Below are 23640 nucleotides of genomic sequence, written 5' to 3' on the forward strand. Positions count from 1 at the left end.
CCACCATTCTATTTTCTGTTTCTTCGAGTTTGTTCTTGGCACACCACGTAGGTGAAATCACACAATATTTGCCTTTTTGTGACTTAGCATAATGTCTTCAGGGTTCGTTGGTATTCTAGCATGTGTCAGACTGAATTCCTTTTTAAGACTGAATGATATTCCATTGTATGTATGTACCACGTTTTCCCCCTAAGTTTATTTAAATTCCAGCTTGTTAACATACAGTGCGATATTGGTTTCACGTGTAGACTTTAGTGATTCGTCACTTGCATAGAACACCCGGTGCTCATCACAAGTGCCCTCCTCAGTCCCCATCACCTGTGTCACCCAACCCCCCCACCCTGTAACCATCAGTTTGTTCTCTACAGTGAAGAGTCTGTTTCTTGGTTTGCCTTTTTTCCCCCATTGTGTTCATTTGTTTTGTTTCTTAAATTCTGCATGAGTGAAATCATACAGTATTTGTCTTTCTCTGACTTATTTCACTTAGCATTTAACACTGTCTAGCTCCATCCGTGTTGTGGCAAATGGAAAGATTTCATTTAAAAAAAAGGTTTATTTGAGAGCGAGAGAACATGCTTTGGGAAAATAGTGGGGACTATTCTAAGCTTCTGGGGGGCAGGAACTGTATCTTGAATGTTCTTTGGTACATCGTAGGAGTAACACTGGATTAAGAGGCAGCTGCCACAGGTATCAGTTGTAGAAAGTGCTAAAATATCCTTGCGTCACTAAAAAATGTCACTATAGATTTAAGAATTTCTCTGTCTCTGTTTTTCTCTTGCTGTCTAACTGAAAGATAAGCCTGTGTATCTCCTCCTGAGATGAATGGTCAAGTTATCTCCAGGGTTTTATTTTTCCCTAGGTGGGGTAGATACTTTGGAATAGGAGTTGATCTGTTTAGGACAATAGAAGAGAGTTGAATGCTCCTGTCAGCCACCAACAGGATTAGAGAATAAATATTTAAAGAAGAGGGGGTTCAGCCTGCATTAGAATTTGACTGAGTCCATTAGGCTTGATAAATATTTGCTAAATATCTGAATGAATTATAGAAAATGGGAAAACCTGGTGAATTTTTTTTTAGCATCTGAACAATATGTAAAAATCAACCGTTTAAAAGATTAACCAGGTTCATGGACAGGTTAGTGGGGAGAAATGAATTGTACCTTTAGCTGAGAAAAGAGGAAAATGACTCTTTAACAACAACAAGAACAAATGTAAACAGATAACGACCCTCGTTAAGATACATATGCCTAAGTGCTGCAGGGTAAAGTCTGTGGTTTATTTTGAAAAGCATCAAAAATAAAATAAATATTGCAGTGTGTCAAAAAGCAACATAGCTTGATAAATGGATAAAGGGAGAGGTTGTGTGATGATGAGCAGTGAGATGTGAATGGTAGACTCTAGGTCTTGTGTGTGAAATTCTTTCAACTTCGCTGTTGGAAAAATGTTATAAGAAAATGTTGGAGAGTGTGGGGCACCTGGGTGGCTCAGTGGGTTAAAGCCTCTGCCTTCCGCTCAGGTCACGATCCCAGGGTCCCGGGATCGAGCCCCGCATGGGGCTCTCTGCTCAGTGGGGAGCCTGCTTCCTCCTCTCTCTCTGCCTGCCTCTCCATCTACTTGTAACCTCTGTCTGTCAAATAAATAAAATCTTTTAAAAAAAGAAAATGTCAGAGAACCAAAGAGGAGCATGGAAGTCTAGAAGATTTTAAAGGAAGAACCCAGTGAGGTTTAAGAGAAGGGTAGCTTGTAGTAAAAACAAAACAAAGCAAACACATTGGCACTGGAGTAAAACAGACCTGAGTTCTGGTTCTGGCTAAGCTGTGTATTCGCGAGGGATTTTAGCTATACTGCCCAGGGGTGGCACTGGGATTTGAACCTGGGCACCCAGGCTTTAGAGCCTTCCTGTCTACCTTGCAATGCAGCCGCGATTCAAGCTTCTAGCTCAGTGTCTGGCACACAGTAGATTCTCAAATGGTAGCTGTTGCTATTAGCGTTACCGTTGGCTCTAGAGGATGAAGCCCACAGGAGTATTTGATCTGGAAGGCTTAGAGGACACCGTTATACAAGCTGGAAGTTCAAACCGTGTGTGGGGAAGAGATGGTGAATTTCATTTTAGATACGTGGAAGTAGAAATTTTGATATGAACAGTTTCGTATGTTTTTTGAAAATTTGATGAATGATTTGCTAACCCAAAATTTAAAAGCATGTTAATATGCTGAGCACCACTCTAGGCCGGTGAGCAAAACAGACCCAGATCTTTTCCCTCATTGGGTTCTGTGTTCTAAAAGAGTTTGAACAATTAAGGATCTTTATATCTCAAATGCAGAACGGAAACGCTGGCATTCACCAGCAAGCGAGGAAGATAGTGTTTCCACAGCCGACTTCCTTGAGGTCAATAATATGTTGAGGTCTTTGGCATCCTGCTGCCCGGGCTGCTCTTTCCCCTGCTTTCTCACAAGCCCAGCTGCGCTCAGAGTTCTTCTTCCTTCCATCTGGAGTTGGTGGAACAGCTTATATAAGCTATTTGTGATTAAGTTTCAAAATATCTGTCCAGGGCTCTACAATGGCCCAGACAGGAGCACTAACAGTTGCTTCTCCCAGGGTGTCCAGGGCGGAGAAGACGGGGATGAAATTCACTAGGTGCCACGTAAACCAGGGGGCCACGGACACCTCTGGTCTGGTCTCTGTCCCGCACTCCAGCCAGGCCCGGATTCCGGCACCCTCGCAGGGTGTGTGCTCCACAGCGATTACGCACTACTTCCAGCAGGGTCGGAGGTCGGTCAGCAAAAGTATTCACAGCAAAAGTATTCACCGAGCCAGTCCCTCCCCTGCTTCTGAGTCATTCTCTGGTGCAGCTGAAAGGCTCTGAGGGAGAAGCTTTGACTCTTTCACCTCGCAAAGCTCACTCCTCAGTGTGGCAGGGTCTCACATCCCACAGAGCTTATGCTAATTCTTTCCCTGACATTTCAGATAATGAGGTACATATTTAGTCTGCGAGTGACATGGAATTTGAGAACATGTACTAGGAGGAGGAAAATAATATCCACCCAAGCCCAGCCTTGAGTTGTGTTAATAATATATTGATGGCTAAGAGGTTTGCAAAATATTACGCTTATTTAAAAAAAATATTTATGACACCACCCTTACACAGAAATCTGACATCTGGCAACGTCGGCTGTTTGGAGGACAGCCAGAAAATAAGAAAGGGGCCTCAGAGCACATTAAAACTAACTGTTGAAAAACTCTAGCTAACACATGTAGTTTGCCACCACAGAAGAGTTTGTTAGCATTTCCTTTGGAGCTTGTTGACTTTTTATGTATCTGAGAACTTGTAATAATTTGGGCGGTGTCTGTGCAGTCTTCTCTCCCCAGCAGAGTATAAACAGTGATCTAGAAAGAGGGTAGAAAAGCTGACAGAGGAGATGACTGTAGCAGGAAGACCCAAAAGTTACACAGTACTGCTGTTATCCGTCACTGCACAGTATAGTCATGTATGGTCTTCATAATGAACTTGCATCCGTCAGTCGAAGAGTAAATTACGTTCAGTGTCTTCCTGTTGCAGAAGGCAGAGAGGTATATAAAGTGTCTATTTTTTAAACGTGGTCAAATCTAAACCACGTTTCGACATGTTAAAACGGTCAATTCTGTGGTGTTTCTGTACTTGAAATAGCACATTCTCTGGTCATGATTTATCAGTGAGACAGATTTGAGCTTGTAGCTGATTATGGAAATGTTTAGTAACAACAGCTAACATTGCATACCTCCTGTACCAGCCCTGTCCTAGGGGCTTTCGCACTAGCAGCATCCTGTGTCTTTGGTGACAGATCTGGGTTTCCATTTCCATTCCATCCCTGACTTATTGTGTGACCTCGGACTGATTACATCACCTCTCTGAGCCTGTGTCTGCAAAATGAAACCAATAATACACGGTAGGATTGTTGTGAGGACTCAATGAAGGAAGTACATGGTATAGTGCATGGCACATAGTAAATGCTCAGTAAATAGTAGGCATTGTTATAATAATTTTGATCATTATCATCATCCTCTTGATGATGATTATGACTGTATAATTAGTTATCCCTGTTTTTCTGAATAGGAAGCTAGCACAGAGAGTTTAAGGAATATGTCCAGGGCGAAATAACTTGTAGTGGAGCTGGCATTTGACCCTTGGTCTCTGACTCCATACCCCTGGTTACTTTGCATTCACATTAAGCTGCCTCCTCAGCATGTGATTATAATTAGACTTTTATACTTAAAGAAAATACATGGTAGGAAAGGACAGAGGATGTGGGGAATGTTCCTGGCCCCTTCTTTTTTCCACTGTGGACCCAAGTCATATCGTTATAGAAAAAAGTTCCAGTAACACAAAGATAAGCTCCTTTCACTCAACAGTACAAATGAAATATGCAATGTGAATTGTGTTGCATGATTCACTAAAATCTTAAAGGTACCCCACATTGATATGCTCAATTATTTATTATTATATGCCTAACATGTTTGGCCACATCCCTGTTTTCATAGTAATAAATCAATGGCACTATAACCATGGTCTTTTTTTGTAATTAGGCATTTAGCGCTTTTTGATGTCATCATAGTTATATGTGAGATGAAAGTTAGAATCCTTGTCACTAGCGACACCAAATAGATACTTGAGGTAAATAAAGGGAATAGACTTGAGGCCTGGACACTCTGGAGAGAGTCATTCGCTCCAGGACGAAGACCTAGGGAGGGAGGTTGCTAATCATGGCTGATTGTTTATAGGTGAGCGCATGCCGGTGAGTTCCTCCCTTTCTGTTGCTTAAACTCATACTTAGGCTCCCCGAGCACACGAGTCAAGGTAACAAACACACCAACTTAGCAAAGCACAGACACCGTAACAGTATGAGGATACTGTGCAGACTTGGGGCCTAGGTGTCTTTGAGCTGAAAACACACTCTTGATTTGGTGTTGTGTATGTACTAGATCTTGTCTGGAGGTGTCATTTTTCTATCACCTTGTCTTGTTCTTTTTGTGGGTTTTTACTTTTCAGTATGTTTTAAATCTCTGCCTTTGAGGTGTAATCCCACATTCCTTTTTCTTTTTCTTTCTTCTTTTTTTTCTGTAGTGGGTAGGTAGCCAGGATCCCCTGGGCCTGAATCCTGGTCCTGCTGCTATGAATGAACTCTGTGATCTTAGACAGTTTAAGTTTTCCAACTTGCTGAGCATAAGTATCCTAACCTTTAAGATAGTTCTGGGGACATAAATGAAATGCCGTATTTAAAATCCCTACTTTTTAAATACCACATTTTAAAACTACCATATTGCCAGTACTTGAAAAATACTAATTTCCTTATTGCCCTCTACAGGTGTATTGAGAGGTCTACATTTCCCATCTTTGTACCTTTTCTGTCACTCCTAAGTAAAGGTCACTTTTTTTTTTTCAGTTCCAGAATTGCCTCGAGAAGCAAATGAAAAATGTATTTTGAGGAAATTATTATTTTTGTGAGATAGTGCCTTAATTTCTTTAAAGTACGAAGTACAAACTTCTTATTTGCTTGGCTTTGCCTTGATTCTAAGTGTCTATCTTAAGCTTTATCATTCTCAAGATATTGACCTATATTCCAGTATCTTAAATAGTTACGCTTTCCAATTTCTTTTTGACCTGTCTTTTTAGGCTGTAAAAACATGGAGGCTGGCTCAGTGGTTCGTGCCATCTTTGACTTCTGCCCTAGTGTATCTGAAGAGCTACCGCTCTTCGTGGGAGATATCATCGAGGTGTTGGCAGTGGTGGATGAATTTTGGCTTCTAGGAAAGAAAGAGGATGTTACAGGTAAGAGGCTCCTACCTAATTCCTTGGGTACAAAACAGACCACCAACCCTCCCTTCTTTCCATACTAAAAACAAAGTTTAAATGGGAAGCCCAAGTCATAAACTTCAGAATCCTTTGTGTTTTTTGTTTTTACTGTGGTTTCTACCAGTGAGGAGAGAATGTTTGTTATCATTCCATCTCTCCTCGTGGGTTCCTTCCAAAGGTTGAGATGGTTTGATACCAGCTGTCCCCAGCCTGTTTTCTGTTCACGTGTTTACCTCCCCTTCCTGGGCGTTTATCCACCATTGCTTCTCTTCTGAAAACATGTGTTACTTCTTTATTCAGAACCCTGTTGTTTGCCTTTACTTTTCACTACTAGCCTTTATCTCCGATTCATGTAACTTAAGTCACGTTCCCCCATATTTTCTCTGGTTGTCTTCCTCAAACGTTTTCTACCCTTTCTTCCACTCTTTTCAAGGGAGCGTGATGCATTCTGTTCACTCCTTCCCAGATCCATGGTTGGTCCAAATTTATTAAAGCTGCACCTGCGCTTGGCACAGCCCCCTCCCACTTCTTATGCACCTGGTTTCCTTTCTTCTGGACTTTAAAGTCTATGTTAGCACCTATTTCTTTCTTTCATTAGCCTAGGGAAGTCTGGAAGTTTTTACCCCACACTGTGCACCTGTGTTTAATCCAGTCCTTAACTTGCATGTATTTACAGAAGTCTGGCCTGGAGTTTGTTATATAGTCCTTCAAACAGACTCTGTTGATGTTTACCACACACTTGGGAGATAATACATTATTTCCCAGTAGAAATGATAACTCAGCTAAGACAAAAATGACAAGAGTTAGCAAGGCAAAGAAGATAGACAGAAAATGCCCTGGGCTGACAAAGAACTTGGAGAGTCAAGAAGAGTTGAGCCAGGCATGCAGTGTGGATGGTCGAGGGGGCAGAATGTGCTGGGCAGAGGAGCGGGAGCTTGACCATAGACGACAGAGGATGCCATGGTAAGGAGTTACAGAGTGGGGTATATAGTACAGGTGCCGTAAACACAGTCAGATCGGTAGTTGAGAAAGCTCGATGCTATGGTTTGGAAAATGACAGGAAAGGGCAGAACCAGGGGCAGGGAGGCCTACTGGGAGGTTGTTGCGATAACCCAGGTGAGACATGCTGCTGACTTGGACCAAAGTGGTGGGTCTGGAGATAAGTGGAGAATACAAGAGGTTTCTAGAAGGTGGGATCCATTAAATTTTCTGATGCTTTTCAGCCAACAAGCCCTGTCTGTCTACTACCACCTTATTAAAACCCTACCTGTCTTCAGACTCAAATGCAAGCTTTTTCATAAAATTTTTCTTGTTCATCCTGCAAGCCTTTCTGCCTTCCCTAACTTCCACAGCAATTTGTACACCTCTATTGTGTCGCTAGATTTCAGAATGAAATTATTGCTTATGTCTCAATTCAGTTTTAAGACCTTTGAGAGCCAAGACTGTCTTGCCCATTTTTCCCTCTGTAGGGCATCCTGTGTCGAGGGGCACTGGATCAGTGCTAATTAGATCAAATTGCATTCCCTGTGCCCTGCATGCCTTAGATTGCATGTGCTGTGCTTGTTCTGTAGAGATTCTCCAGTTATGAGTACTTGGTTTTCAATTCAGTGTCTGTAAATGGGCTCAGAAGAAAAGTTACTTTGTTCTGGTATATAGAATGAAATGTCAATGTTAGAAATGTTTACCTTTATTTTCAGGGCAGTTCCCCAGCAGTTTTGTGGAAATTGTGACCATTCCCAGTCTAAAAGAAGGAGAGAGGCTGTTTGTCTGTATCTGTGAATTTACATCCCAAGAACTGAATAGTCTTCCCCTCCATCGAGGTAAGTTGGCCATTCAAGAGTACACTGTTTACTTTTTTCAAAAGATTATTTATTTATTTGACAGTGAGAGAGAGACAGAGAGGGAGCAAGCAGGGGGAGTGGCAGGCAGAAGGAGAAGCAGGCTCCCCATTGAGCAGGGTAGCCTGATGCGGGGCTCCATTCCAGGACCCTGGGATCATGACCTGAGTTGAAGACAGATGCTTAACTGATCGAGCCATCCAGGCACCCCAAGGTAGATTGTTTAAAATAAGACTAGTTGGGGCACCTGGGTGGCTTAGTCAGTTAAGTATCTGACTCTTTTTTTTTTTACCTTTTTAAAAAAAATTTTTTTTTAAATTTCTTTTCAGCGTAACAGTATTCATTGCTTTTTTTGCACCACACCCAGTACTCCATGCAATACGTGCCCTCCCCAATACCCACCACCTGCTTCCCCCAACCTCCCACCCCTTGCCCCTTCAAAACCCTCAGGTGACTCTTGATTTCAATTCAGATCTCAAGGTTATGGGATGGAGCCCCACATTGGGCTCCGTGCTCAGTGGACAGTTTGCTGGGGTTTCTCTCTCTCCCTCTGCCCCTCCCCACTTATGCGCTCTCTCTCTCTCTCTCAAAAAATTAAAAATAAAATAGGTTTAGTGAAGTTGTCCCATTTTGACAACTACTTCTTTTTTTTTAATTTTTTTTTAAAGATTTTATTTATTTATTTGACAGAGACCACAAGTAGGCAGAGAGGCAGGAAGAGACAGAGAGAGAGGGAAGTAGGGTCCCTGCTGAGCAGAGAGCCCGATGCGGGGCTCAATCCCAGGACCCTGAGATCATGACCTGAGCCAAAGGCAAAGGCTTTAACCCACTGAGCAACCCAGACGCCCCCCGCTTTTTTTTTTTTGAATTTTTTTAAGTGGCTAACCTCTGGGGAGTAATAGTGAGATTGTGCTGACAATAATAATGTCTTATATTTGCATAACATTTTAGAATTTCCATAGTATTTTATCACAAATACACTCTCATCTGATCCTCAACACAGTTTTGGGAGGTAGCAAAGTAGATATTATTAATTGCACTTAATAAATAATGAAAATGAGATTCAAACTTTTGGCCTCCGAAAGTAAAATCATGTCACCTGATTATAAGCCCAGCATTCTCTTTCCACTGCCCCATATTGTAGCCACACTTCAGACAACCTTTAGCTTTTTCCCCTTAAAAACTAATACAACTTTGCTAGCAACATTACTATAAACGTATAAGAACTGAGGAGAAATTGTGGTGTGGAGATTAAGAGACAAATACAAAACAGCCCCATTTGACTCCCAACCATTAGGTAACGTTACCTTAAAGTTCTCATCAGACCCAGTTTAAAAGGACGTGGTTTAAAGTGAATAGTCATAGCCACGTCTCAGTGACATTCCAAGTATTTCTCACTTTACTCCGATAGGCATAGAAACTTCTAAAGATGGACTATAAATGCTTTCACCAAATATACTTAAGTCTGCACATTTCTGCATAAGCACAGGAACCAGTACTGTTCTGCAAGCTGACGTTTACCATCAGTGCCATATTGTGATGACTTAGGACAGCCAGCAAAATGGTAGAATTTATTGGGCATGTTATTGTCACTTGTTCTTTTGAGTAGGGCCCTAAAGGGATAGGCTTAATTTCTTAAACCGCATGCACATATGAGAGAGACAGAGCAGAGGTGGGGAAAGAGAGAGCCTAGCCAACTTCCCTAACCCATAGTCATGGAAGAAGGAGTATTGGATTTGGATCTTCATCCTCAAAATCTGTTTTGAGAGTTTCTCACACTTCACTTCACACTTGACCCTCTACCTCTTTTCTGAACACTTCCTTATTAATCAGTGTTGGGAAGGCAGAGAGAAATAGATGAAGATGTTAGAGCAGGAAACTCTGATCTGTCCCTACTCACAGCCCTGGGTTCATGTCAGACCAGCGGGAGCAGAGAAAGGGCCCCAGAGCACAGTGTCTTCCATCAGAGCTGTGCAGAGGATGTGGGTGGCATGGATGTGTCCTTTCCGGCATCTGATTCCTGGAGCAAATAGTGGGTGTAAGAAAATACTCTAGGAATATGCAATATGTCTAAGACATTTGGGGACACCTGAGGATGTAGCTTCTGGAATTAGCATTTTTTGCTTCATAATTGTATCTTGTGTCACCAAGCTTTAGATACTAAAAAGAGACATTTTCTGCTAAATGCCTTCTCTGGGAAGACTGGTCTCATGGGTTCTTCTGAGCTTGCTTTGAAGTTAAAATCCACGTCAGTAATCCCAGGGCTACCAACCAGATTTCTCAGGAAGACCCTAGCATGGACCTTTCACCCATGAGCCTCCTGAGCCAAGACTGACTCAGGCTCAGCCTGGGTCCTGGAATCTGTAGATGTTATCATGATTAGTTTTTAAGCAAAGGAAGAGGATGCAGCAGGGGCGATCCATAGGAAGCGACCAGAAAGAGGTATGCTAACTCCCGGCGGTTTGATCTTGTTGTCGTCCCTGATGCTCTCCTGCCAGTAAGTGCGCTGACTATTTAGCTCTCTTTCCTTCTGAGCTTTTCACATCTTTCTTAGCTCTGTGTCTTCTGGTTTGAACACATAAGCCTTTGAGAATGGGGAATTTCAATGTACCTCTGCAGTTTGTCTTTTCCTGGGAAGTTGAGCACGAGACACAGAAATGATAATTAACTTCTCTAGTTTTCTATACGTGACAGTCCACATTAACAGATAATAATAGTTGGAAACACAGTAAAAATGAAAGTATTGTTTTATACCGCATACAGTTTATAAGACTTGAGTCAACACTTCGTGATTTTCAAGTCTAGTGCTTGAAATGGCCCTTCTGTTTCTTATACTGAAAATTATTTTTTTCCATTAGGTCGGTGTCCCAGCTCATGAGTAGCCTACGTTCCTGTATCTCTTTCTTCTAGTACTATTAATCCTGTTGTTTCTTTATCTCTCCTTAGTACCTTCTGTGTAGCAGTGAAGCTTCTCCTGTTCTGTGTAAATAAAACTTTTGGTGATTTAATATGTCAGGAGGGCATCTGAAAACCTTGAGAGCTTGTGGGATGATGTTTGAGAACTGTTTTGTTTCACCAGACTGCCTTTAGTTGTTACCTGCTTATCTTTCAGAAATATCATTGGAGTTAAATTATTTTTTAGATATTTTATTTATTTAATTGAGAGAACGAGAGAGAACATGAGAAGGGGGAGAGTCAGAGGGAGACCCAGACTCCCTGCTGAGCAGGGAGCCTGAAATGGGGTTTGATCCCAGGGCCCTGGGACCTTGACTTGAGCTGAAGCAGATGCTTAACCAACTGAGCCACTCAGGTGCCCTGGAAAAATGATATATTTTAATTGTAAAATTATATTACTAAAGAAATATATGTATTTAGATATATATAGAGCAGGCAGCATAGCTTAGAGGATAAGCATTCTGACAGCCCTAGATTTAAATCTGACTCCACAACTTATCACTGTGATGTTAGGCTGGTTACTTGCATTCTCTCGGCCTTGTAGGATAATAATACCTAACTCAGCTGGTTGTGAGGACTGAACGAGGTCGTACATGTTCAGCATCTGGCACAAGGTAAATATGCAGTAAAGATGAGCTATCTTTCTTCTTCTTTTTTTTTTTTTTTTTTAAGATTTTGTTTATTTATTTGACAGACAGAGATCACAAGTAGACAGAGAGGCAGGCAGAGAGAGAGAGGAAGGGAAGCATGCTCCCTGCTAAGCAGAGAGCCCGGTGCAGGGCTTGATCCCAGGACCCTAGGATCATGACCTGAGCCAAAGGCAGGGGCTTTAACCCACTGAGCCAGCCAGGCGCCCCTATCTTTATTATTCTTAATCTAGGATTCCCGGACTTCATAGATGTGCTTTGGGAGGCCTGGTTTCCTGATTGTTCCGGGAAGGTGTGTGTGTGAACATTCTTTCAGATTCTTTCCGGAATTGGAATCACCAGTACGCCTTCCAGCAGGTGTCACTCTTTCTCCTTTCCATAAAGCTGTCCAGTTGTTATGGACCATTCCTGTCTTTTAGTTGTTTAAACTCAAAGACAAGGCTGTCTTTGTATGTCTTCTTTGGGAAAATGTCTGTTCAGACCCTCTGCCCATGTTTTAATTGGGTTGTTTGGTTTTTTTGGTGTTGAGTTGTGTAAGTGCTTTATATATTTTGGATATTAACACCTTATTGGATCTATCATTTTCAAGTATCTTCTCCCATCCAGTAGCTCGCCTTTTTATTTTGTTGATGGTTTTGTTTGCTGTGCAAAAGCTTTTTATTTTGATGTAGTTCCAACAGATGCATGAAAAGATGCTCAACATTACTAATCATCAGGGAAATGCAGATCAAAACCACAGTGAGATATCACCTAATACCTGTGAGAATGGCTAAAATTAAAAAAAAAGAAAGAAATAACAAGTGTTGGTGAGGATGTAGAAAAAAAGGAACTCCTGTACACTGTTGGTGGGGATGTAAATTGGTACAGCTACTGTGGAAAACAATATGAAGATTCCTCAAAAAATTAAAAATAGGGGTGCCTGTGTGGCTGACTCGGTTGTGTCTGACTCTTGGTCATGGCTTAGGTCTTATCTTGGGGTTGTGAGATCAGGCTAGGGGCTCCACACTGGGCATGGAGCCTGCTTAAGGTTCTCTCTCTCCTCCTCCCTCTGCTCCCCATCCACCCTACTCAGGCACACACACATGGTCTCTCTCTCAAAATAAATAGAGAAAGAGAGAGAAAGAGAAAGAGAGGAAGGTAGGAAGGACAAAAGGAAGGAAAATACCATATGACCCAGTAATTCCAATAATTTACCTAAAGGAAATGAAAATGGGGTTCTTGGGTGGCTCAGTAGCTTGAATGTCCACCTCTTTGTTTCGGCTCGTGTCTTGATCTCGGGGTCTTGAGATTGAGTCCCAAGTTGGGTTCTGCACTTGTTGTGGAGTCTGCTTGGGATAGTCTCTCTCCCTCCTCCCTTCCCCCATGTGCACGCACATGGACATGCTTACTCTCTAAAATAAATAAATCTTCTAAAAAAACCCTGAAAAGACTAATTCAAAAAGATATGTGCACCTGTATGTTTATTAAAACATTAATTACAATAGCCAAGATATGGAAGCAACCTAAGTGTCTCTTGCTAGATAAATGGATAAGGAACATGTAAATATATACAATGGAATCTTACACAGCCATAAGAAAGAATGAGGTTGGGGCGCCTGGGTGGCTCAGTGGGTTAAAGCCTCTGCTTTCGGCTCAGGTCATGATCCCAGGGTCCTGGGATTGAGCCCCGCATCGGGCTCTCTGCTCAGCGGGGAGCCTGCTTTCCTTCCTCTCTTTCTGCCTGCCTCTCTGCCTACTTGTGATCTCTGTCTGTCAAATAAATAAAAAAAAAAAAATTAAAAAAAAAATTTAAAAAAAATTAAAAAAAAAAAAAAAGAAAGAATGAGGTTGTACCGTTTGTGACAACATGGATAGGCCTAGAGAGTATTATGCTAAGTAAAATAAGTCAGACCACAAAAGACAACTACCAGATGAGTTCACTCATATGTGGAATCTAAAAGAGCAAATGAATAAACAACAACAGAAAAGCAGAATCAGGCCTGTAAATTCAGAGAGCAAAGTGGTGGTTGCCAGAAGGGTGGGGAGGTGGGGGGATGGGCAACATGCTTGCAGGGAGTGGGAGGAGCAGGCTTCCAGCTATGGAATGACGAAGCCACAGGGCTAAAAGGCCCGGCATGAGGAATGGAGTCACTGGTACTGTAACCACAACGTATGGTGACAGATGGTAGCGATGCCTGGGCACAGCATAGCATGTAGAAAAGTTGAATCACTGTGTTGGACACTGGAAATAAATGTAACATTGTGTGTCAACTCTATTCAAATAGAAACATTTTTTTAAAAAGAGAAAAACAAGGTTTTCTCTTAGAAGGATCCATGCAAGTGGCCAGGGCCATTGATTGTCTTAAAAATAAACAGAGGGAGAAAAAAAAAAAAAGATGGGGGGTGGGCAAAAAACAAGAATGAGAGTGTGACAAGGAAAATACAGAGAAAGAGGAGAGAAGAAAGTTGGTGGGAGTGATGAAATGCCACCAATAATGACCTCACATAGCACAGGATGCCTACAACCTTACGTTTCTAGGCACCTCCCACCCTCACAAAAGACCAATTAAAATGAATTGATAGTTTTTAAATTAAGTTTTTAATTTTAATTCCAGTATAGCTAATATACAGTGTTATATTAGTTTCAGGAATATAATGTAGTGATTCAGCAATTCTGTACATTACTCAGAGCTCCTGGTCAGTGTGCTCTTAATCCCCATCTCCTATTTTACCCATCCCCAACCCACCTCCCCTCTGGGAACCATCACTTTGTTCTCTGCAGTTAAGAGTCCATTTCATGGCTTGTTTCTCTCTCCTTATTTTATTTATTTATTTATTTATTTATTTGAGAGAAAGAGAATGAGAAGAGGGGAGGGTCAGAGGGAGAAGCAGACTCTCTGCCCAGCAGGGAGCCTGATGCAGGACTTGATCCCAGGACTCTGGAATCATGACCTGAACTGAAGATAGTTGCTTAACCAACTGAGCCATCCAGGCACCCGTTTCTCTGTCTTTTTCAAATTTTGCTGGTTGGTTTTATTTCTTCTTATTTTTAAAGATTTTATGTATTCATTTATTTATTTGAGAGAGAGAGAGCGTGAGCTCTGATAGGAGGGAAGGACAGAAGGAGAGGGGGAAGCAGGGAGCCTAGCTCAGGGCTCGATCCCAGAACCCTGAGATCACGACCTGAACTGAAGGCAGACGCTCAACCAAATGAGCCCCTCATTTGTTTTATTTCTTAAATTCCACATATGAGTGAGGTCATATGGTATTTGTCTTTCTCTGACTGACTTATTTCACTTAGCATTGCACTCTCTAGCTGCATCCATGTTGTTGCAAATGGCAAGATTTCATTCTTTTTTAGGCTGAATCTGAGTAATATTCTATTGTCTGTATGTATATATGTGGGGTGTGTGTGCGTGTGTGTGTGTGTATTAGATCTTTATCCATTCATGTATCAATGGGCAGGCACGTGGGCTGCTTCTGTAATTTGGCTATTGTAAATAATGCTGCAGTCCGCACAGGAGGGCATGCATCCCTTTGAATTAATGTTTTTGTGTTTGGGGGTAAATACCCCAGTAGTGTGATTACTGGATCATAGTATGATTACTGGATTTTTGGCAAAAAAAATCATAGGGTAGTTTTATTTTTAATTTATTGTGATGCCATGTGTGTGACATATGAGGGTCGGGTTCTAACATGGGTCATTGGAAGTCTAAGTAACATGTGTGGTCAGTCTACCTAAAGCACATAGTCTCCCGGGCATTGCAGTTCAGGGGGACCTAATACTGCAGTTAGGCTTTTTATATTCAGATTCTAGGAAGACTTGCATTTGTTCTTACCATCTTATCCCCCCCCCTTTTTTTTTAATATTTATTTGTTTGATAGAGATAAATATATATATTTATCATATATATATATGATATATATACATATATATATATGATATATATACAAATATATATATTTGATAGAGATAAATATATATATTTATCATATATATATATGATATATATACATATATATATATGTAAAACCTATCAAAGCAGGGGGAGTGGGAGAGGTAGAAGCAGGCTTCCTACTAAGCAGGGAGCCCAATTCGGGGCCTGATCCTAGGACTCTAGGATCAGGACCTGAGCTGAAGGCAGACGCTTAACGACTGAGCCACCCAGGTGACCCTATCTTATTCCTAAATGCATTTCCTGCTCAAAGAAATAAAAAATCCCACTAGAAGAAGCAAGCAGCTGGGTGCTGGGATTAACTGTGCATGAGTGAAAGCCTCAGCTTGACCCTGAGGGTCACCACACTTCCTATTTTCCTGTTTGTGCAATCTGGGCACTCTCTTCCAGCCATTGCTCATATTGTTGTTTTAGAAGTCTGGAAATGACCCCTAGGTAGCCTCTGTTCCTCAGGAATCACCTGGGGTGCCAGGGGAAGAGCTACATGACGCTGATGAAAACCAGAGACTTGTGCAAAAACCTTAGCACCAGCGACAAAATAAAGGCGTTGAGCTCAACTATCTCTAAAGTGATTTTCAGGGTCTAAACTCTGACTTTCAAAAAAAATCCACCTTTTTTTTTTTAAATATAGAAGTAGCCAACAGAGCTATCTTGGTCTGCTAGGTAATAAAACTTATCAGAACAGTCGCCTGGCTGAAAATAGGAGAAACAAGCCCTATGATAAGGATTTCCAGGAGATCTGGCAAAGCAAGGAAAATACTGTCATTCTGCAGCTTTAGGAAAGCCAGCTCATTTCCAAGCCCATGGAGTGGGAGTTGTGGCCAGCTTTTATTGTTCTTATTCCCCAAAGGCCCATTGTGCCTGATCGATAGTCATATCTCCGAAGACTTCCCTCTGGGTTTTTTTTTTTTTTTAAGATTTATTTATTTATATTTGACAGAGATTTATTTATTTTTTATTTGACAGAGAGATGACAAGTAGGCAGAGAGGCAGGCAGAGAGAGAGGGGGGCAAGCAGACTCCCTGCTGAGCAGGGAGCCCAACACGGGGCTCTATCCCAAGACCCTGGGATCATGACCTGAGCTGAAGGCAGAGAATTAACCCACTGAGCCACCCAGGTGCCTCTCTCTCTGGGGTTCTGATGGAAGAGCCTTAGAGTTGGCGGGGGAAAAAAATCACTTATAACACTCTCAGGACCCCAAGCTCCAACAATGGATATTGAGTCATAAATTAAAGGAATATAGAAATAGAGGGCCAGGACCCCAATTTTCAAGAATATCTAGGTTAAAAAAAAATATATATATATGTAAAACCTATCAAATCAGTGAAAATGTATTGGGTGCCTACCACCGAGTACAAAAGCTTACATGAGGTGCCATGTAGTTATAAAAATACAAGTGTCAAAATGAGTGATGTTGATCATTTCTTCTGTAGGCTACAGATGTCCAAGGGGAATGTGGGTTTCTGAGGTCCTTTAGAGAAGTATGCTAGGGTTTCAGAGGGACAGGCTTGTATAGGAGCTAATGAAAGTGACCTTGTGTGGAACAGGGTCTCATAGGTGAGATAGTATTGACTGGCTTGGGGCAGGGAGGGTATGACTGGCCGTAGGTGCCTGGTTACACAGAGGTAAAAACATAAAAATAGTGTTTTGGTAGTTTAGTAATTAAACATCTTTAGAAAGTGTCCAGAGCAAACTTATATATAATATATATATATATATATATATATACATACACACACACACACACACATATGTATGTATGTATTTTTTTTTATATATTTCAGTTAATAAGAATAGAATTTTTAGAGAAGAATCCTTTGGGAGTAGGAAGAAGCCTTCATGACTTGAGGGAAAAGTTTGAGCAGGGGAGGAATGTGGTAAAATTGGTACATTTCTCATTTTAGTTTGGCATGAGTCATTTGGAAGAGATAAAGTCTGGGGCAAGGTTTAGGAGAGTGAGATGATGATTGCTGGACTATGGTGGTAGCAAAAGCAAGCAGTGAGAGGAAGTAGTTTCTGCAAGAAGATATTAGAGGGAGGGGCGCCTGGGTGGCTCAGTTGGTTAAGTGTCTGCCTTTGGCTCAAGGTCATGCATGGTCTCTGGAGCCCTGGGATGAGCCCTGTGCTGGGCTCCCTGCTCAGTGGGGAGTCTCCTTCTCCTTCTATCCTTACCTGCTGCTCCATTCTCTCTCTTTCTCACTCTCTCATTTTCTCACTAGTTCGCCCTTAAATGCATAAAATCTTTTTTTTTTAAAAAAAGGCTTGCAAGAGGCTATTAGAGGGAAAAGGGAAGCTAGCAGCTTGAAGCCAGTTTTGGAGGGAAGATATAATTAATTTGGGAGTTGAAGTTGGAAAATCATTGTCATTATCAAATGGACATTGACTGCTTGCTGTGCAAAAGGCATTGTATCTGACTCATGAAATACAAAAGTGGTACCGGCTATTAAGGAATATGTAATTCACTCAGTGGGAAGATAGGACAGACTCAATTTGTTAATCTAATTTGTTAACTTAATTTGTTAATCAAGAGCATGCAAGTTGATACCCTAAAAGATAATCCAGTTTCAAAATAAGCTTGACTATAAAATGACTTACATGACTCAGGAGGTTTGCTCTCCTGGTCTTGCTTACTTGGGCTGGTTGCATTCCTTGATCACCTCTGCTGATGAAAGTAAAGTTGACCAGGTGTCAAGTGATTGGGAAGTATAAAAAGGTTGAAACTGATAATCCACAAAATGAACAGTTAGTTCATCATCAGGTAATTAAGAATTTGTTATAAAACAATTTAGTACAGAGGAACTCTTTAAGTTGGGGGAAGTCCACTAAGACCGAATTTTGATTCGGTCTTGATTTTTTCCCCAGAATCACTCGTGCTATCCTTTCCTATCTTTTCTTTATCTCACCTTCTGCAACAGTAAGGCAGACGCTAACTGTTCAGCTTACCTTTTGTAAAGTTAACCTGAAACATCGAATCTGTTTTCAAAAACAAAAGTCCTGGGGCATCTAGGTAGCTCGGTTGGTTAAGCATCTGTCTTCTCAGGTCATGAGGATCCAGTCCCAAGTTGGGCTCCCTTCTCAGCGAGGAATCCGCTTCTTCCTCTCCCTCTGCCCCTCCCCCCAATTTGTGTGGGTGTGCGTTCTCTCTCTCTCTCTTTCTCTCTCAAATAAATCCTTTTTTTAAAGATTTTTTTGACTTGTCAGAGAGAGACACAGTGAGAGAGGGAACACAAGCAGGGGGAGTGGGAGAGGGAGAAGCAGGCTTCCCACTGAGCAGGGAGCCTGATGTGGGGCTCGATCCCAGGACCCTGGGATCATGACCTGAGCCGAAGGCAGACGCTTACTGACTGAGCCACTCAGGCCCACCTCAAATAAGTAAATCTTAAAAAATAACAACAAAAAAACCCACAAAAGTACTGAGTGCTAGAACACGCTTTTAAGATTTCATTATGATGTATTGTCAGGGTAAGGATAGTTCAAAAAGGCCCCTTGAGGAAGTAAATGAAGAGCTTGTTGCTCGTACACTGTACCTCTAACAAAACCATTCCTGAGGGGTGCCTGGGTGACATGGTTGGTTGAGCACCCAGCTCTTGGTTTTGGCACAGGTCCTGATCTGAGGGTTGTGGGATTGAGCCCTGAGTTGGGCTCCTAGCTCATCATGGAGTCTGCTTGAGATACTCTCCTTCTCCCTCTGCCCTCCCGCTCATCCGTGCTTGCCCTATCTCAAATAAATCAATAAATATTTAAAAAAAAAAGAAAGAAAGAAAAAAGAAAAGAAACCATTCCTGAAGACTTCTTTTGTTGTTCTATATTTGATATTGAATAAAAGTTAGTGTGAGAGATCAGATGCCTCTTTCAAAGGATTATAATGGACATGTATATATTCTTTGTCATTTATAAACTAATCCAGTGGCATAGACAGTAAGAATATTGTTTAGTGGCATTTTTTAAACTTTTTGGTCCTAAGAGCCTTTATACTGTTAAAAGTTATTGAGACCCTAAAGAGCTCTTGCTTATGTGAGTCTGTCGATATTTACAATATCTGCTGTTAAAACAGAAATTTTAAAAACATTTATCAATTCATTTTTTAAAAACCTATTACGTATTGACATAAATAGCATACTTTTAATGAAAAATTTCTAAACAAAAAAAAATAGAGTGAAAAGAGTATCATTGATTCATGTTTTTGCAAATCTCTTTAGTATTTGTTTTAACAGGGGCTCTTAGGTGTCTCAGTAGGTTAAGTCTTTGCCTTCAGCTCAGGTCATGGTCCCAGGGCCCTGGGATTGAGCCCTTTATCAGGCTCCCTGCTCAGCGCGGAGCCCGCTTCTCCCTCTGCCCCTGCCCTTGCTCTCTCTCTACCTTAAATAAATAAATAAAATCTTTTTAAAAATATTTGCTTGAATAGAAGAAAGATAGACTTTTATATTTGTATTTATATTCAAATGAATGTGATTTGTTATTTTAACTGGAGTACATAAAGTGTATGAAGAAAATATAGGTTGGACTTTGCAGACTCTCTGGAAGGATCTTGGGGCTTTCCCAGGATTCCATGCACAACCACACGTTGAAAAGCACTGCTTTTCAGGACTATGCACTGTATTGTCACTAAGTTGTCAGAATTCACTAAATTGTCACCTAGTTCACTAAATTGTTGAAACTTTTATGCCATTTAAATTCCAGAGGTACACTTCCCTGAATCTGATAGATGTTTGAAATGATGAATTGCACTATTTAGTCATGGTAATGTTGTTTTGGGGTGATGACTCAGGTCGTTATCTTTGCTTGTCTTTCTTTAGGTGACCTAGTGATTCTCGATGGTGCCCCCACGGCCAGCTGGCTGCAGGGCCGGAGCTGCTGGGGCGCCCGGGGCTTCTTCCCATCGACCTGTGTTCGGGAGCTCTGCCTGTCCTCGCAGAGCCAGCGGTGGCACTCACAGAGCGCCTTGCTTCAGATTCCTGACTACTCAATGGGACAAGCGCGGGCACTGATGGGGCTTTCAGCCCAGCTGGATGAGGAGCTGGACTTCAGAGAAGGGGATGTGATTACCATTATTGGAGTTCCTGAACCAGGCTGGTTTGAAGGGGAATTAGATGGTCGAAGAGGCATTTTTCCAGAAGGGTTTGTAGAACTTTTGGGGCCCCTGAGGACTGTGGATGAGTTGGTAAGTTCTGGAAATCACGACGACTGCATTATTAATGGTGAAAAAGAGACCCCAACAGGAGAAGAAGAGAGGGGGCCAGAAGAGGATGAGGACCAGCCGGGGACCTATGGAATCGCCCTCTACAGATTCCAAGCCCTGGAGCCGAATGAGTTGGATTTTGAGGTAGGTGATAAAATCCGAATTCTGGGAACACTTGAAGATGGGTGGCTAGAAGGATTGCTGAAGGGCAGAACAGGCATCTTTCCTTACCGATTTGTAAAGCTGTTTTCTAAAACAAGAGCAGAGGAGACCGTGGGTCTGCCACAGGAAAGCAGCCCTGCTGAGACTGCTGACACTTCTTCGGGTTGCTCAGAGAACTCCTTGGTGGTGGAGGGAAAAAGACCCGGATCTCCCGAGTACAGCACAGAGAAGTCCCACTGTGCTATTTCGGAAACATCTGCTTCTCCCCAGGAGCATCTGACTTCTGAGTATGAAGTAAACAAAAACTCCTGTCAGGATGAGGGCACCTCAGGGGAGCCCCCAAGAAGCCCAGGCCTGGGGCACGAACAGCCTCTTGCCAAAGACTCTTCTGCAGAGGATCCTTCAGAGATAGTCAATGGGGTTTCCTCCCAACCTCAGGTACCTTTTCCTCCCAGATGGCAGAAAAACCAGTGTTACTCTGCAGCAGGAGGGGGCCACCTCAGCTCAGAGCAACACTCTGACCCTCTTCCCTTCGAAGCGAGGACTAAAGATGACTTCAGCCTACCTCCCAGAGGAATGGCCTCCCCACCAAAAACCCTTCAGAAGCCAGTGCCCCCTCCTCACGGTGGCTCCTGTCTTCTAGCCCCTCCGGCAGTCAGACCCAGCCAGTTGAGCTCTCCGCTCCGGGGCCTGGTGAGATGTGCTAGAAAGCACCACGCGTCCAACGACAACACTTCCAGCTTTTGTTCTGCACCAGAGAGGTCGGGAGTGAAACCGGGTCTGCCGGACAAGGCGTTTGCAGCCGAAGAGATGACACTCTTACAGGGAGAAGGTGACACTGACCTGGATTCCAAGTTGACACAACAGCTGATAGAGTTTGAAAAGAGCTTGTCGGGGCCCGGCATAGAACCAGACAAAATTTTGCGTCACTTTTCAATCACGGACTTTAACTCTGAGAAGGACGTTGTCCGAGGTTCCTCAAAGCTGATCACCCAGCAGGAGCCGCCTGAGAGGAGGAAAGCCCGAAGGCCCCCGCCACCACGTCCCTGTACTCCAGCATCCGCTTCTCCTCACGTGCTTGTTGACCAGAACCTGAAGCCTGAACCACCCTTGACGATGCGACCCTCTCGCCCAGCTCCCCTGCCTCCCTTAGCACAGCAGAGAGGGGCTCCCACATCTCCCAGGCTCCTGCCCTGGACCAGACCCAGCTGTGAGACCCCAGAGAAGGAGAGCCCTGAGAGTGTGGACCAGACTTTGGACCAGACTTCCCAGTGTCCCTTAGTATTGGTGAGGGTTCAGGAAATGGAACAGGACTCAGATGTGGGTAGCAGGGCTCAAGAAGAGCTCAACTTAATGCTGGACGAGAAGCAGGATGAACCATTAAGGGAAGAAACCCTTGAAGATCTTGAGTTCTATGAGAGCAACATCGAAAGTCTGAATATGGAACTCCAGCAACTCAGAGGTAAGTGATGGGGAATTAATAGATATGCGTTTATTGACATCTACCAGTCCACGTAATGGCCTCCCCATGTTTTTAAGAGAGATGTTACCATCTTTGACAAAGAATGATTTGCTTTGCATTACCTCATTTTTTACTCTGTCGCCACAATTGGACTGCTCTGTCCCAGTATATCCTCTGACCACTGGAGCCTCCTGTCTTCACTTGTTGCTCAGATAGGCAGGCGGCTTAAACCTCATGGACATTTATACCACCTGTTGTGCTAAGGCCTCCATAGTGGTCCTGCAGATGGGAAGTCCCTGACTGTGGTGGCCTTCTCTAACCAGCGTCTGGTAAGGACTAAAGACTTGCAGGCTAAGATTCATGAAAAAAAACTATGCCTCTTATCTTTGTGCTTGAAGAACTAGGTTTCATTAAAGATTGTGTATATTTGAGGGAGGGAGAGAGAGAGTGAGCGAGAGAGCACAAGCCAGGGGGAGAGGCAGAGGGAGAAGCAGATTCCCTGTTGAGCAGGGAGCCAGATGCCGGACTCCATCCCAGGACTCTAAGATCATGACCTGAGCCGAGGGCAGATGCTTAATGACTGAGCCACCAAGGCTCCCCAAGGTCTAGGTTTCAATAGTAAACATAAGAGCTAGTAACTATTAACTTGTTCATAGTGAGGACGTGTTACCATTTCCTTGCACAAATAATCTTCCCACCCACCCTAAACGTACTGGGATGATTCACACGGCTGCTTGTTGGATGAGGCAGGTAAGATCTGTAGAGATGGAGTAGCTTACTGATGGAGCTGGGAGCTCCTGTTTTTAACTACTGCGGTTTACTGCTTCCCACCTTGCACATTCAGAAATTTGAATTCTGTCCCTCAATTTAGGGGTGACCAGCTTCAGGGGACTTCATTCGTCTTCACCAACTCCCATAAGATATAATTTCTAGAGGAAAAAGGCAGAAAGTAAGGTGACCATAGCAGACTAGGACCAAGGACACATGGCCGTCACTGGGCAGGTGTGCCAGAGAGTTCCGAGCCCACGTGCGGTCAGGAGAGGAAATAGCCCCAGTGGTCTGTGGCTGCAGGGCCTGCAGGGTGCTGAGGGGAGAGAAGCCCAGGAGAATGGCGGGCCAGCTCCGCTCGCTTCCCTCCCCCCTGCTTCAGGCCGCTGACCATGACTGGAAACAGAAATCCCAGCGAGGAAGAGTATTCTGGCAAGGCCAGAGATGGAGTCATTTTCTGAAAGCCTGAAAGCAGACGGGGTGAAAGAGAGGAAACTATCTCTGCAGTGAGCTCGGGAGAGGACCGCAGAGCAAGTGGGCGCGGGTGCAGGGACTGCAGACTGGGCGGCGGCGCGGCAGGAGGGGCTCCTGGAGCAAATCGGTGTGATGAATGAGGGGAGCCAGACCCCTGAGCCCCCACCCCCGTCACTGTGCTGAACGGGGGCGGCGGCCGCAGTTACCCTCCAAGTGAAGCATGAGGATGAGCACCAAGGCCCGTCCTCAGAGAGGGGATCCTGCAGGGGCGCCTGGCTGCCTCAGTCTGGGGAGTCTTGGGGTCGTGAGCTTGAGCCCCACGTTGAGGGCAGAGTTTACTAGAAAGAGAAGAGAAGAGAAGAGAAGAGAAGAGAAGAGAAGAGAAGAGAA

At 43.2% G+C, this 23640-nt stretch overlaps 1 protein-coding gene across 2 annotated transcripts in view; it reads left to right on the forward strand.

The window, feature by feature from the left end:
• DNMBP (dynamin binding protein) overlaps nt 1–23640 on the forward strand; it is a 101256-nt gene that overhangs the window by 25792 nt on the left and 51824 nt on the right. The window contains exons 2-4 of one of the 2 annotated variants that reach the window (XM_032882428.1): nt 5651–5806; nt 7528–7650; nt 20002–22008. In XM_032882428.1, the coding sequence (XP_032738319.1) occupies nt 5662–5806; nt 7528–7650; nt 20002–22008 (2275 nt within the window). In that variant the 5' untranslated portion in view covers nt 5651–5661. Of the gene's footprint in view, nt 1–5650; nt 5807–7527; nt 7651–20001; nt 22009–23640 lie in introns of those variants that run through there. The other variant, XM_032882446.1, reaches the window with a different exon arrangement.

The sequence above is a fragment of the Lontra canadensis genome, unplaced genomic scaffold (genome assembly GCF_010015895.1).
Source record: "Lontra canadensis isolate GAN:19392208 unplaced genomic scaffold, GSC_riverotter_1.0 scaffold3, whole genome shotgun sequence".
Taxonomy (NCBI): domain Eukaryota; kingdom Metazoa; phylum Chordata; class Mammalia; order Carnivora; family Mustelidae; genus Lontra; species Lontra canadensis.